The sequence below is a fragment of the Pygocentrus nattereri genome, chromosome 9, assembly GCF_015220715.1.
Source record: "Pygocentrus nattereri isolate fPygNat1 chromosome 9, fPygNat1.pri, whole genome shotgun sequence".
In the NCBI taxonomy this organism is placed as follows: Eukaryota; Metazoa; Chordata; class Actinopteri; order Characiformes; family Serrasalmidae; genus Pygocentrus; species Pygocentrus nattereri.
The window spans coordinates 14611006-14624484 of NC_051219.1; the positions used below are offsets into that span (position 1 = coordinate 14611006).

At 37.6% G+C, this 13479-nt stretch overlaps 1 protein-coding gene across 2 annotated transcripts; it reads left to right on the forward strand.

Annotated features, from left to right (window-relative positions):
* The first annotated feature begins 87 nt into the window (after positions 1 to 87).
* zgc:174906 (uncharacterized protein LOC571548 homolog) lies at positions 88 to 7337 on the forward strand. 2 transcript variants are annotated; one of them, XM_017707924.1, is made up of 4 exons: positions 88 to 166; positions 4392 to 4762; positions 4869 to 4940; positions 5526 to 7337. In XM_017707924.1, the coding sequence occupies exons 2-4, from the start codon at positions 4444 to 4446 to the stop codon at positions 5807 to 5809; spliced, it is 675 nt and encodes a 224-aa protein (XP_017563413.1). In that variant the 5' UTR covers positions 88 to 166; positions 4392 to 4443; the 3' UTR covers positions 5810 to 7337. The 2 variants fall into 2 exon arrangements, with proteins under 2 accessions (XP_017563413.1, XP_017563412.1); XM_017707923.2 differs by having other exon boundaries at positions 101 to 295.
* Positions 7338 to 13479: the final 6142 nt, after the last annotated feature.

Below are 13479 nucleotides of genomic sequence, written 5' to 3' on the forward strand. Positions count from 1 at the left end.
CAAAGGTTGTAGTTCAGTCTATGGAGACTATACTCCGCCCTGTTGGTGGCAGCAGAGAGACAGCAGGCCACTCATATTGTACGTTGAGGAAAAACCAAAACAAACGAGAAGCGCCCTTCATGCAGATCGCAGCGGCGGTTTAGTTACGCGAAGTCGTCGCCGAGTTGTATGTACATATTTAAACACACGTATGTGCAGATACTACACATGTTCTCGAAATAATGATTTAAGGATAAGCAGCTGTAGCTCCGTGAAACCGTTTGGGCTACAACCTATTGAGCTTCGTCCTACGGAGGTAAACTAGCTCCGGTTTACTCACAGATTACAGTAAATACTGTTTTTAAAAGATGGGTGTAGTTAGATGGCCTGTCCGTTACATAGAGACTATAACTTAACTGTTTTGGCCACGTTTGCTGGTCGAGGCCTTGTAGTAACGTTATGTTAAAAGGGTCCCAGATGTAAACAGGGGCCTTCATAGTGGGTTTGATGCGAAATGTTCCAGTGAGTGTACAGGGAACCATTTCATGCCTAAACTGTTCTTTAGATTGAGGGAGAATGTGTATATGTATATATGTATATATATGTGTGTATATGTGTATGAGTATATGTGTATATGTATGTGTATGTATGTATATATATATATATATATATATATATATATATATATATATATATGTATATATGTATATATATATATATATATATATATATATGTATATGTGTGTATATATATGTGTGTGTGTGTGTGTGTGTGTGTGTGTGTATATGTAAAGCATTCTAGCAGAAAGTTGAATGGATACAAGTACGATACGTGGTCTGAATCCTGAGACATTGTTTTATGAAATGTTTTAGTCTAAACCCACTTTTAAAAGTACATTAAAGGCAGTGAGGTAGATGTAGGTTGTTGTTAGGCAAAATCGTATCCTTTTGGCCTCATAGGTTTACTACTATTGCACTGTCATCAACTTAAACAACAATCAGCATGTAAAAACTCAGAAGGCAAGCGGACAGCAAATATAATGGGTATATTTACGATGTAGACATCACAACCCTTGGTTCCTGTCACAACCACTGTAAAGAAATCAGAGCTGGTCTCTCTACAGTGTGTCAGTTCACTTCAAACCACTTTTGACTTTGTTTACATTTCAGTAATTGAATTACACAATTGAAATGATTTTCCCCTTTAGACCATCAGTGGGTCAAGATCCTCGCAGCACACAAAGAACATTTTTAAGATGCTTTTTAAATATTGTATATGTCTTCTGTCATACATATGCACACATGCTCTGCATTCTGGGCCTCTGTACAAAGAACATATTCAAATGCAGTAGTTCTCACCCCGTACGTCATAATGCACAAAGATGAAAAAATGAGGAGGTTGCGTGTTAATGATTAACAGCAATATCTCTTATATAAATTTAACACTAACTGGAGATGAGTAGGGGAGGATTTCACAGTGATTTCTGCATTAGCCAGATAACTTGAGCCCAAATATGAAGACTGTCTAGTAGGAATGTCCCTTCTTTCCTATTGGACAGTCTTGACTTTGGGCTTAAATTATCTGGCTGAAGTGAGAAATCCTTCTTTGTGAAATACCCCAAAGGATATTTTAATAGGCATTATTCCTAGTACTATCCACTAGGACCCTCTCTTAGCTCTCCTCCAACAGGCTTGACTTTTAGATTAGGTTATCTGGTTAACTATTTTTCCACCAGGAGCTATAACCCTCAGCAAAGATCAGTCTGCCTCGCTGAAGGGGAATTTCACAGATTTTTCAAAAATTCTTCATATTTCAATTGTTGACATGTAAACAGTCATTAAGAGTGTGTGATGTGAAATGGTGCACTGTAGGGAAATCATTTGTACTGTTACAAATGTAACACACTGTAGGGAAATCATATGTACTGTTAATTAGGGTAAAATTAAAGTAAATCGCAAGAAATACATTTACTTTGGGTATTTTTTATTTTGCTTTTTGATGCTTTGCATGTATGTACTTCTCAGCCGTTAATGAGTTTTAAAAAATATGATTTCAGGCCAACCATGAAAATGTAAAACCACATCTCAGGCCTCAGGCAATGTGTGAGCCTGCTTTTAGAGGCATTAAACACTTTGGACATCTGGTTCCTACCATCACCAGTGTAAACAATTCTGACACTTTGTTTCTCTGGAACGGAGCTGGTGCAGGAATGTTCAAGATCTGTTTCCAGTGACTGCTGACCTTAGTTAGGAAGTGGAAAGAGAATCTAACAACAATAAAAAGAAGTTATAAACCAATTCAGGAGGTCAGAGATGAAGATATGGAAAGTGTACAGGGCTTGTTAAGGATCTCATAACACAGTGGGATGGTACAAAGATCATGGGATAATGTAATAATTGACCGAAATTGTACAATCCCAATTCCACTGAAGTTGGGACATTGTGTAAAACATAAATAAAAACAGAATACGATGATTTGCAAATCATTTTCAATCTATATTTAATTGAATACACTACAAAGACAAGATATTTAATGTTCAACCAGATAAACATTATTGTTTTTTGCAAATATTCACTCATTTTGAATTTGATGCCTGCAACACGTTCCAAAGAAGTTGGGACAGGGGCAACAAAAGACTGGGAAAGCTCAAAACAACATTCCACAGGTGAACAGGTTAATTGGAAACAGGTGAGTGTCATGATTGGGTATAAAGGGAGCATCCTTGAAAGACTCAGTCGTTCACAAGCAAGGATGGGGCGAGGTTCACCATCAGTTTAAAAACAACATTTCTCAACATGCAATTGCAAGGATTTTATCATCTACAGTCCATAATGTCATCAAAATAAATCTATAATATTTCTATGGATAATTCTCTGAAAGTAAGAAGTAGCGGTATCTGTAATGGATATTACCACATGCGCTCAGGAACACTTCAGAAAACCACTGTCAGTGAACACAGTTCGTCGCTCCATCTACAAGTGCAAGTTAAAACTCTGCCATACAAAGCGAAAGCCATAAATCAACAACACCCAGAAACGCCGCCGGCTTCTCTGGGCCCGAGCTCATCTGAGATGGACTGACGCAACGTGGAAAAGTGTCCTGTGGTCTGACGAGTCCACATTTCAAATTGTTTTTGGAAATCATGGACGTCGTGTCCTCCAGGCCAAAGAGGAAAAGGACTGTCCGGATTGTTTTCAGCGCAAAGTTCAAAAGCCAACGTCTCTGATGGTGTGGGGGTGTGTTAGTGCCCATGACATGGGTAACCTGCACATCTGTGAAGGCACCATTAATGCTGAAAGGTACATACAGGTTTTGGAGCAACATATGCTGCCATCCAATCAACGTCTTTTTCAGGAACGTCCTGCTTATTTCAGCAAGACAATGCCAAGCCACATTCTGCACGTGTTACAACAGCATGGCTTCGTAGTAAAAGAGTGCGGGTACTAGACTGGCCTGCCTGCAGTCCAGACCTGTCTCCCATTGAAAATGTGTGGCGCATTATGAAGCGCAAAATACGACAATGGAATTGGGGTTGTAATTGGATGGGGTTACGTCACTGATCTCTAGATAAACTAAGAATTGGAGCACACTGAAACATGGCTTTCTATAACATCATTGTTGATTCTAATACTGTAAATGGCATAAAATCTTGTAAAAAATTTGAGCTTGTGTTTACATGCAAAAAGTTAAATGTTGACAGGCAGAACAATTCATGTATGTAGAAGCAGTTCCAGACAGCCTTAGAAAGCTAGGGCTAAATCTGTTCACATAGAGAAGTGCAAGCATCTGGATCTCTTTCCAAAGTGACCTTTAGAAAGCTACGTACGAACAAATACACTTCAAACATTCAAATATGATCAAAACGATAAAACTTACATGGGATTCAGATCAGATGTGACATTTTAACTAATAACTTATTTTTGTAGTTAATAGTTTTTAATAGTAGTTAATGTTTTAAATTTTTAATACCCAGTGATTTGATTTAAACTTTAGCAGTCACTCAACACCAGGAGTGTTTCACATGAAACCACTCTAAATGACTTTATTTACATCTTAACAATTTAATTATGCAGATATTTCTTAAAAAAAGTTGGACTTTGCCTTTAAACTTTGACTACTCAGTAGTGGTGATGCAGAATGTTAGAATCAGTCTTAATTGATTGTAAAATGTAACAGTATGTGCTCATTTTTTGGTGTATTTTGTTTTGTCTCTGTTGTGTAAGTAGTTTATCCAGTTATACTGTTGTTTCACAGTGCAACAAATCGTTTCCTAAAACTGTAATCAAATCAAAATGTTTTGAGGTCAGAGATTTTCATTCCTGCAAACCAAGTGCCACAAATTTGTAAAATGTTAAAGTACCTTTAAAAATGCTCAATAGTGTAAACTGTTCATGTTTCTGCTTTTTAACAGGAGAGCTGGAGAAACCCGTTTGCTGGGTTATTCCAAAAGTACATAAGAAACGATGGATGGAGATCCAGCAGGTGGCACTAGGATCATACAGAAGTTTAAGCCTCAACTCATAGATGCTCTGCGTGGAGATGCAGACTTTGTGCTCCAGCATTGCCATTCACTTGGCTTACTGTCCGAGCGAGAGTATGAGCATGTCAAAGCCACTGCTGTCCCGTCGGAGAAAGTGCGGGACATCCTGGATTACATGATGAAAAAAAATAGCGAATGTGTCCAGATCTTCTTGGATCTCTTAAAGGAGAATGAGATGCAAGAGACGTTTCATAAACTGGGCTTCCTCAAAAAGCTGCCTCAGGGCAGACAAGAGACTGCAGGTGACCACACCAACTGTTGTCATGTGAAGCCTAAATAAAAGAATTCTAAAATAAATTGTAAAATTTACGATAAATTTAAATGATTTTAAATGTGTTTGACTTCCAGAGAAGAAGACGACAAAAAGACAAGGAAATCTGCCAGCCGAAGAAGTGCCGCTAAAGCAGCCGCGCAAAACCAGTGAGATCACAACGACCAGTTTTCCAGTCCTTGATTTACTTTTTAAAAGAAAACTGGACTCTCTGGATTTTGGATAATAAAAATATTCTTGCTCCTTGCTGCTATATTGATGCTATATGGTCATTTTATATTAATCAATAGCACTGATCATCATTTTGGCTGCTTCTATCAATATCAGCATTTTCAATTAAATTAAACAGGAAAATGTTTTACATTGTTCTAGTATGTTGGTTCTGTGCAACATCACAAGTTTCAAATAATCCGTGGGAAACTACAAAGCTGTAAGAAAAAAAATGTAGATGTGTGTGGAATTCAGTGCTGTTGATTATAAGTAAGAAAGTTTTGTAAGATATAATAAATGTAAAATCCAGAATGTCTCATTTTTCAAAAATGTTGAGGTGGGATTCATTTAATACTAATCTAAAACTACTTGCTGGTGTCTAGTTCATAACATTTCAATCTACATTGCATAAGTTTTTCATAGTATATAAAAGAACAAACTAATTCCAAACCTTTGAACTTTGGGTAATCTGCATCCACATTTGGTTTTATTTAGTTGAAAACTTTGAATATTCTTTCCCCCAGGCAGTGGAATGGTGACGGAGAAGCAGCTGATGCTGGTGGCTCGCCACATCGGCAGCAGTTGGAAGGAGGTGGGCAGGGCGGTCCTGGAGAGCTCCTCCACCAGGCTGGAGCAGATTATGGAGGAAAACCCCCGAAACCTCAGAGAATGTGTGTTCACCATGCTGCGAGACTGGACCATGCGTGAGAGGGAGAAAGCCACAGCAGACCGCCTTCACTCTCTCCTCACTCAAGAAGAGAATGCAGTGGTCCCCGGGAGCATAGACTTCCTGTTGGAAGACAACTGAGCTGCCATGCCGCTCCCATATCAGCTAGATCAGGATAGGAGGAGAGTAAGGGTGCTGCGTGGGTTAGTGTACTGGGGTGTAAATCTTTAGAAAACAATTCAGTGCCTTCAGTGAACTTAGATTTCACCATTTTTCGGTTTGGCTAGGATTCCTCAGGAAATTATTCAGTGCCTCATAAACTCAGGCTATGTTCACATTACAAGCTTCATTGCTCAAATCAGATTTTTTTGCTCAAATCTGATCTCTCTGGCATGATAGTCTACAGTTGTTTGGGTAAGTGATTTAAATCTCATTAATGGGAACGAAGGGGGCAGTCATGGGCTGGAGGTAAGGGAACCAGCCTTGTGACAGGAAGGTTGCTGATTCAGGCCGTTGCGCAGACAGTATGTGACTGAAGTGCCCTTGAGCAAGTCACTGAACCTCCATCTGCTACCATAGGATAGGGCTGGCCACCGCTCCGTGCAAGTATGGTCACTGCCCCTTAGTGTGTGTGCGTTCACTAGTGTGTATGTGGTATTTCACTGCACAGATGGGCCAAAATACACTGAAGAGCTCTCAGCTTTTCATTATTAGAGCGAGACGAAGGCGGAAAAGAGATGTGGTGATGTGCTGCTTTTCCGCCGTTTACAGGCTTTAACTTCTGTTCGGCGCTGCTGCCACAGAAATGCTGAATGCGCACGTGCAGTGGAAACAATGCTCATGAATTCCGATCTGAATGTTGACATTAAGGGCACATGACCACCAATCATAAACGTATTGAATCTAGGACCACATATGAAAGTGACTCAGGTCGGATATGAAAAGATCAGATTTGCGTGTCCACATAGCCCCGAAAACATCAGATCTAAGTTGTGCCACTTCAACCTGGTAATGAATGTAACCGTAAATTTCATCGGTATTCAATTTGAATATGATTCTTTACGAAATGATACAGTGCATTTGTGAATTTTTTTTCCTTCCTTTATTTTTTTTAAACCACTATGTGGGTTTGACTACAGCTCTTTAAGAAGCGATTAATTGTATCAAAAATTCTCTTTTTTTCATTAGTATTCAGTATGCCTCTTTAGAAATTGACTCAATGAATCATACACACACAAAAAAAATCACCACTATTCAGTTCAAATTTCTTTCTTTCTTTGGGAGGCGATTCAGTGCATTAAAAAGTCTCAAATCAAATAATAATAAAATAAATTCAAATCATTTATATTCAGTTTAAAGATGGCTCTTTAGGAAATGATTCGGTGCATTATGAAATCATGATTTGCCACTATACGATTTGATAAGATCATTTTGATTTAATTTAGAATTATTTTTTTAAATTTGCAGAACACACAAACATGAATGTGACACCAAGACTTCGGTTGTATGCAGAAGGTTGGGCATCCCTGGTCAAATGACTTGTTGAAATGTTTTGTTGATTTTCTAAGTGAAAATAAGTTACATGTCTTTTTAATGCGCAACTACTTACTATTTTATATTGTATGTTTTATATTGTTAAAAGCCAATAAATAGAAGTAAAATGTACAAAAAGTGCTATGTGTATATATATGTATATATATATTTATATAACTGATAAATATACAATCCCATTTCGAAAAAAGTTGTAACACTGTGCAGAATGTACATAAAAGTAGAATGCAATGATGTGTAAATTATCATTTTTATAGGAAAATAGTGAAAAAAAGTGGTTTTACCATTCTTGCTTTGTATAGGATCTCAGCTGCTAAACATTTTGGGGTCTCCTTTGTTGTATTTTTCATTTCATAATGTGCCAAATGCTATCAGTGGGTGACAGGTCTAGACTGCAGGCAGACCAGTTTAGCACTCGGGCTCTTTTAATACAAAGCAATACTGTTGTAATACATGCAGAATGTGCTTTGGCATTGTCTTGCTGACATAATCAAGGCCTTCCCTGAAAAAGATGTCATCTGGATGGCAGCATATATTGCCAAAACATGTATATATTCTTTTCAGCATTAACAGTGCCTTCACAGATGTGCAAGTCACCCATGCCATGTGCACTAATGCACCCTGATACCATCATGAATACTGGCTTTTGAACTGTGTACTGATAACAAGCTGAGTAGTACTTAGCCTGGAGGCCACAGTGTCCTTGATGTCCAAAAGGAATTTCAAATGTTGATCATAGGACATTTTTCCCACTTCCCCTCAGTCCATTTAAATTAGCTCGGGCCCAGAGAAGGTGGCAGCATTTCCGGATCCTGTTTATATACGGTTACTGCTTTTTAGACTTTTATTTAGCATTTGTGGATGCAGCAATGAACTGTGTTCACAGACACAGAATCTACTACAGAATCATGTCTGTTTTTAATGCAGAGCCACCTGAGGGCCCGAAGTCCAGCAAATACTGTTTTTTGTCCTTGTCCCTTACATACAGAGATTTCTCCAGATACCAATAATGATACTGACTTGTTGCCAGACTACCACCAGGTGTTTTTTAGAATTGCACCTGTTACAACTTTTTTGGAACATGATGTTGGCATGAAATTCAAAATGGGCATATATACAACAAAAACATTTCTCAGTTTCAACATTTGATATGTTGTCTTTGTACTATTTTCAATTAAATATAGGGGTTAAATGATTTGCACAACATTGCATTTTTGTTTTTATTTACATTTTGCACAGCTTCCCAACTTATATATGTATATAAGTTATGTTATATGTTCTTTGTAAAGGATGTGTTTACTTATTTTCACTAAGAAAACCAACAAAGCATGTCAAATGATTATTTGTACATTAGTGGAAAATAGACAATAAAACCAGTAAACCAAGATTTTTCTGTCTTAAAATTAGCCTGTGAATTTTGTTCGTTGATGTTTTTTGTTTTTTTAGCTGTTAATTTTTTTATCACTGCATTTGTAAACCCTAAACCCTAAAGCAGCTTATGGCTTTCCATTAAGCCACATAGAAAAAAGAATAGACATTTATATTAGATGTCCAACAAACCAAATCTTGCTTCATGAAATCTCCCTCAGGGTCTTTTGTGAGTCAATTCAGTCTTAGAGAAGGGGAAACACAGTCTTGGAATTTTGTCTGTTGTTTTTGTCTGTTTTTGTTTTTTCTGTTGTATATCTGCATGGGTAAACTATGTGGTAAACATATCTTCGGTTGCCTCAGTGGTGTTAGAGCACATTCAGTGCTCAAGGAGAGATTTTAGAAGAGTACAGTGTTGGCTGAATTTTTCTTGTTTTCTTCTGTAAGTGTTTCTTCTGCTCTGAAAATATGCAAATGCAAACTTTATATGTGGAATGCGTCACATTTGGTATATATATGGTACACTTTGTATATTTTTATATCTGTAAAGACGTTTTTATCTACTGTGCTAAGGATTTTGCACGAAATGTGTTAATCTTTTTGGAAGAATAAAGCAGTATTCTTGGAATGGTAAGCCTGTGCTTATTTTTTCACATGAATGGAATGCTAATGCGGTCCATTTATTTAAAATAAAGAAGCAAAATAGATTCATGATCATCTTATGATTTGCTTTTCTATTCATAAAGAGAGGCAATACCGAAACATCTTGAACCAGCTTAATCTGAGGAGTTTGGCACATTTCCAAATGCAAACAGCCTGTTTTTGCACTGTATTATATGGTAACTAGATTCTTTTTCCATTTTTTGGAGCAGGGAAAAAAATCACAGCATTCCAGTTACCATCTATAAGTAATTTTAATAGAAGATGAAACTAAATTGTATTTTTTTTTTAACAGTGTGACTACAGTTGGTTTCCCACGTGCGGATTAAGGCTTTTTCTGCAGTAACAATGGAGGTTGTCTAATTAAAACTGCTTTGTTTTTGGTATTTGTCCAATTAAAACTCCTGTTGGTTTAGGACTGGGAGACTTGGCTTTAATAGCTAAGCTTTTTTTCAGTGAAGCCCTGGCGTGAGAAATGAGGAGGGTTTAAAGGGATGGCTTTTATGTTCCAGCTTAAACAGTTATCTAGTGGTTCTATCGTGACCTTTGTTCTCTCGGCAAGTATCACGTTGTTTCACCCTGATGCATTTTCACCCTGGTGTTTCACCCTTGTTCACCCTTGTACTGTGAGCCAAGTAATCAGCTGGGAGGAGGGGCTTTGTTAGTATTCCCTTGCACAGTCATCAACTTGCTAGCGCTGCCTCACATCATGGAATATTTTCATTCCAAGACTGTTTAACATGCTTTTTCTTTCTCAGTGAGCTTCTATGGGGAGAAACTTGCCATTAACGCCTGTTTCCTCCATTTTGAGTCATTCTTTCATTTTTCACGTTCATCATTTCTTCTCACATGTCGATTCTTCCCCCACTTATTCCTTTTATTTATTTTTCCCTTTTTTTGGCCTTGAGCCTGTTTTAAGTCAAAAGGAAAAAAAGGAATTTGGTTAATTATTGTCATAGTGGTGAAAAGGACTGGACGTTAACCAGTAACAGTTTTATCAGGTTTTACAACTTAATTTAGATTTTTGTCAGATTTACAATTTTGTATTTGTTAGTTTATGAGCTGATGCTTTAACAACTGTTTTCTCTACTTGAAGCATATTTCCTCTAATATAAGGAATATTATTGGACTGGGCTTGAGTTCTATGTAAAGTGGTTATTTGTTGAGACTTTTAAGGCTTTATTTGTGTTTGTAATAGCTTAGCATATGACTTCAATGTGGTTCTTCTCACCAGACTGTGTATAGAAAACCTTTCATAGATGCCTTAGAGCTTACATTGTAGATTTTACCCCCCTTTAAAAGTAATGTATTACTGCACAAAGCATATTAAGACATCGTTGTTTTCTTTTCCACGCCTAAATATTCTGCCCAAGATGAAGGACTCGTTCATGTGAATATGTGTGGGAGGACCTGCCAAACTACCACAACACAGTGATCTGTGTAAATTAGTAATATTAGTCAGGAAACGAAATGTTTCCTTAAAGGGGAATTCTGATGATTCTTCTCATTTCTGTACAGTTCATTTATTAAAATGTGAACAAAGTCATTCACTGTGGTTTGGCATGAATTGCTCCGTTCTTGAGATACTTTCCAAGGCAGAATTGTTCACAGTGGTGGTGATAGGAACCAGATGTCCACTTCTAAAAGCTCCCTCACAGAAACTTATTACACACAGTGATGACAAATGTGCTAAGACTTTTTTTGATAGTTTTGGGATCAGATTTTTAGCACAAAGCGTGTTTTTGTAAATCTATGCATGGTGGAGCGGGACATTCAGGGCACTGTTAGAGAAAGTAGTCCCCCGATTAGATTCTAGATTTACTACTATTTAATCATTACTAGCATTGCATAGAAACCTCAAAAGATAATGAAATGGCTGTATGTGGTTACTATCACCACAACTGTGAGTCAATACATTTCTCTACAGTGAACCATTTCACATCAAACCACTCGGAATGATTTAGTTTACATCTCGTCTGCTGCATTATGCAGGAATTTTGAAAAACAGGTGCAATTCTTTTTTCAATAGTTATAGCTGATTGAAACCCGATTGCTTAGATTGTCATCTAATGGGATTGTTTCAAGGTGATATCCTTTCTACCTTGATGCACAGATATGAAGCAAGAGCCAAAACCAGTAAAACCCCAAAAAGCTGAACAAAGTGTGTTATAAATACATTTTTAGTGATGTTAGTGACAGAGAATTGCAGAAAGAAGTTATAGATAAAGGCATGGGATCAAAGTTCTGAAGATCAGGGCAATTTACAGTGCAATTTAAGAGCCTCATGAACATAATCATGACCTAAAAATGTGGTTGGAAGGGGTTACATCACTGGTCTGTAGATAAAATGAGTATTTAAACTAACTGAAGCCTGATTGGCTATCAAATCAATTAACTCATGCCTTACATGGAGTTAAGCCTTGTGGAAGTTTTGAGTTTTATGCTTAAAGGTGAAATCAGTGCTGATATATATCAGAATCAAATGCCAGGTGGAATAATAGAATAAAAGAATAAAAGCTCAAATTTGATCAGATAAGAGACGTTAGAGCATCTGGGACTGTCACATAATTCAGAAATCGAAACTCTTGACTCTTGAAACGTTCAGTCAGAATACACTTCAGATCATTCCAATTTGATCAATCTAATCAAATGTGCATATTACCAGCTTGTTAATCATGAATTAGACATGATTGACTGTCGATGCATAAAACATTACTGACACATGGATAATCATTGATAATCAACTATCACAAAAAAAGTTAACGATTCTTTCAAAATGATTCGTTGACAGCACACAACTCAGATTTAAACAATAGCTGAATCGCATGCCTTTTCACTCCTTACTCTTTTATAGTCAATGATTCACAAAAATGCTAATAGCCTTTGATTTGATTTTGACTTTAACAGTTTATCAGCCTTTATTATGTCAATGAAGCACTATCTTCAGATCACACCTCACTGATCGTATAGGCAAACAAAAATGCCAATACAGTCTAAATAGACTTATCAGGTGTCCTAGAAAGCACTCCATGAGTCTTGAGTCACTCATAGTGACAGTCCCTGAAGAATGCGACACTTCTGGTGATTCAATGCTGTTGGTACAGAAGCTTGCATCTCAATTTTTTATCGATTTATTATCTTAAAAAAAAAAACAGCTGTTGTTTATACTGTGTCAAAACTCCATAATCAATAGAAATGATTTTGCATAAAATTAAGTTATAGTAACTTGTGTTGAAGCGTTAGAATGTTTATTGCCTCTCCTGTGAAGTTACTGGTTCTGCATGGGTTCTTCAGTAAAAGGAATGGTTCTTTTAAGACCCCTGAGTTCAATATAGAGCTATTTATGCTTAGATGCTTCTTTCCACAGTGAAATGGTTCTTCAGGTTAATGGAGAATGTGCTGTAGATGTCTGAAAAGGGTTCTATCTAGCACCAGAACGAGTTACGATGTCAAGCTTGTAACAATGGAAGACCCCTTTTTGGTGCTATATAGAACCCTTTTCAAAGAGGCTCTGTGTAGAACCATAGACAACGTATTCTCCTTCAGTCTGAAGAACACTTTCACAATGCAAAGAACGCTTGGGTCATGCAAAAGGATCTTTGAGTGTCAGTGGTTCTATATAAACCATTTTCTTTACTGAAGAGCCTTTGAAGAACCGTCTTTTGTAACCACTCTGTAACCCTTTTTGGTGTTATATAGAACCACTTTCAAAGAGGTTCTATGTAGAGCCCAGCACATTCTCCATCAGTCTAAAAGGAGAACATTTAAGCATGAAATGGTGCGGTTCTAAATAGAACTCATCGTTGTCTTTACTAAAGAACCCTTGGAGAGCCATCATTTTTAATTCCTTTTTGGAGATACGAGGTTTTGCCCGGACAGAGACGATATTTATATGCAGATAATTAAGTAAATAAAGTTATTTTATTATGAGATAAAACTATGGCGTCGCTAACAGGCTTGTATAACTATAGCGTGGAAACAGGTGTTAAACGCCCCCAAAGCCAGAGGAGCAGCGTCTCCTGCTGCAGCACATTTCTGCGTATTCCAGGGCTCGTATTCATAAGCTGGGCTATAATTTGCCCGCAATCCTAATTCACTGCTATGTTTAGCTGGCTGCCTTTCTGAGCTGTAGCTCGGCGGCCGTTGCACCCCGACCTGTCTCGTCCAATCACACGCTGGTGCGTCCACGCTCCTGACTTCTGATTGGCCCGCGGGTCGCCTTAACTCGGACT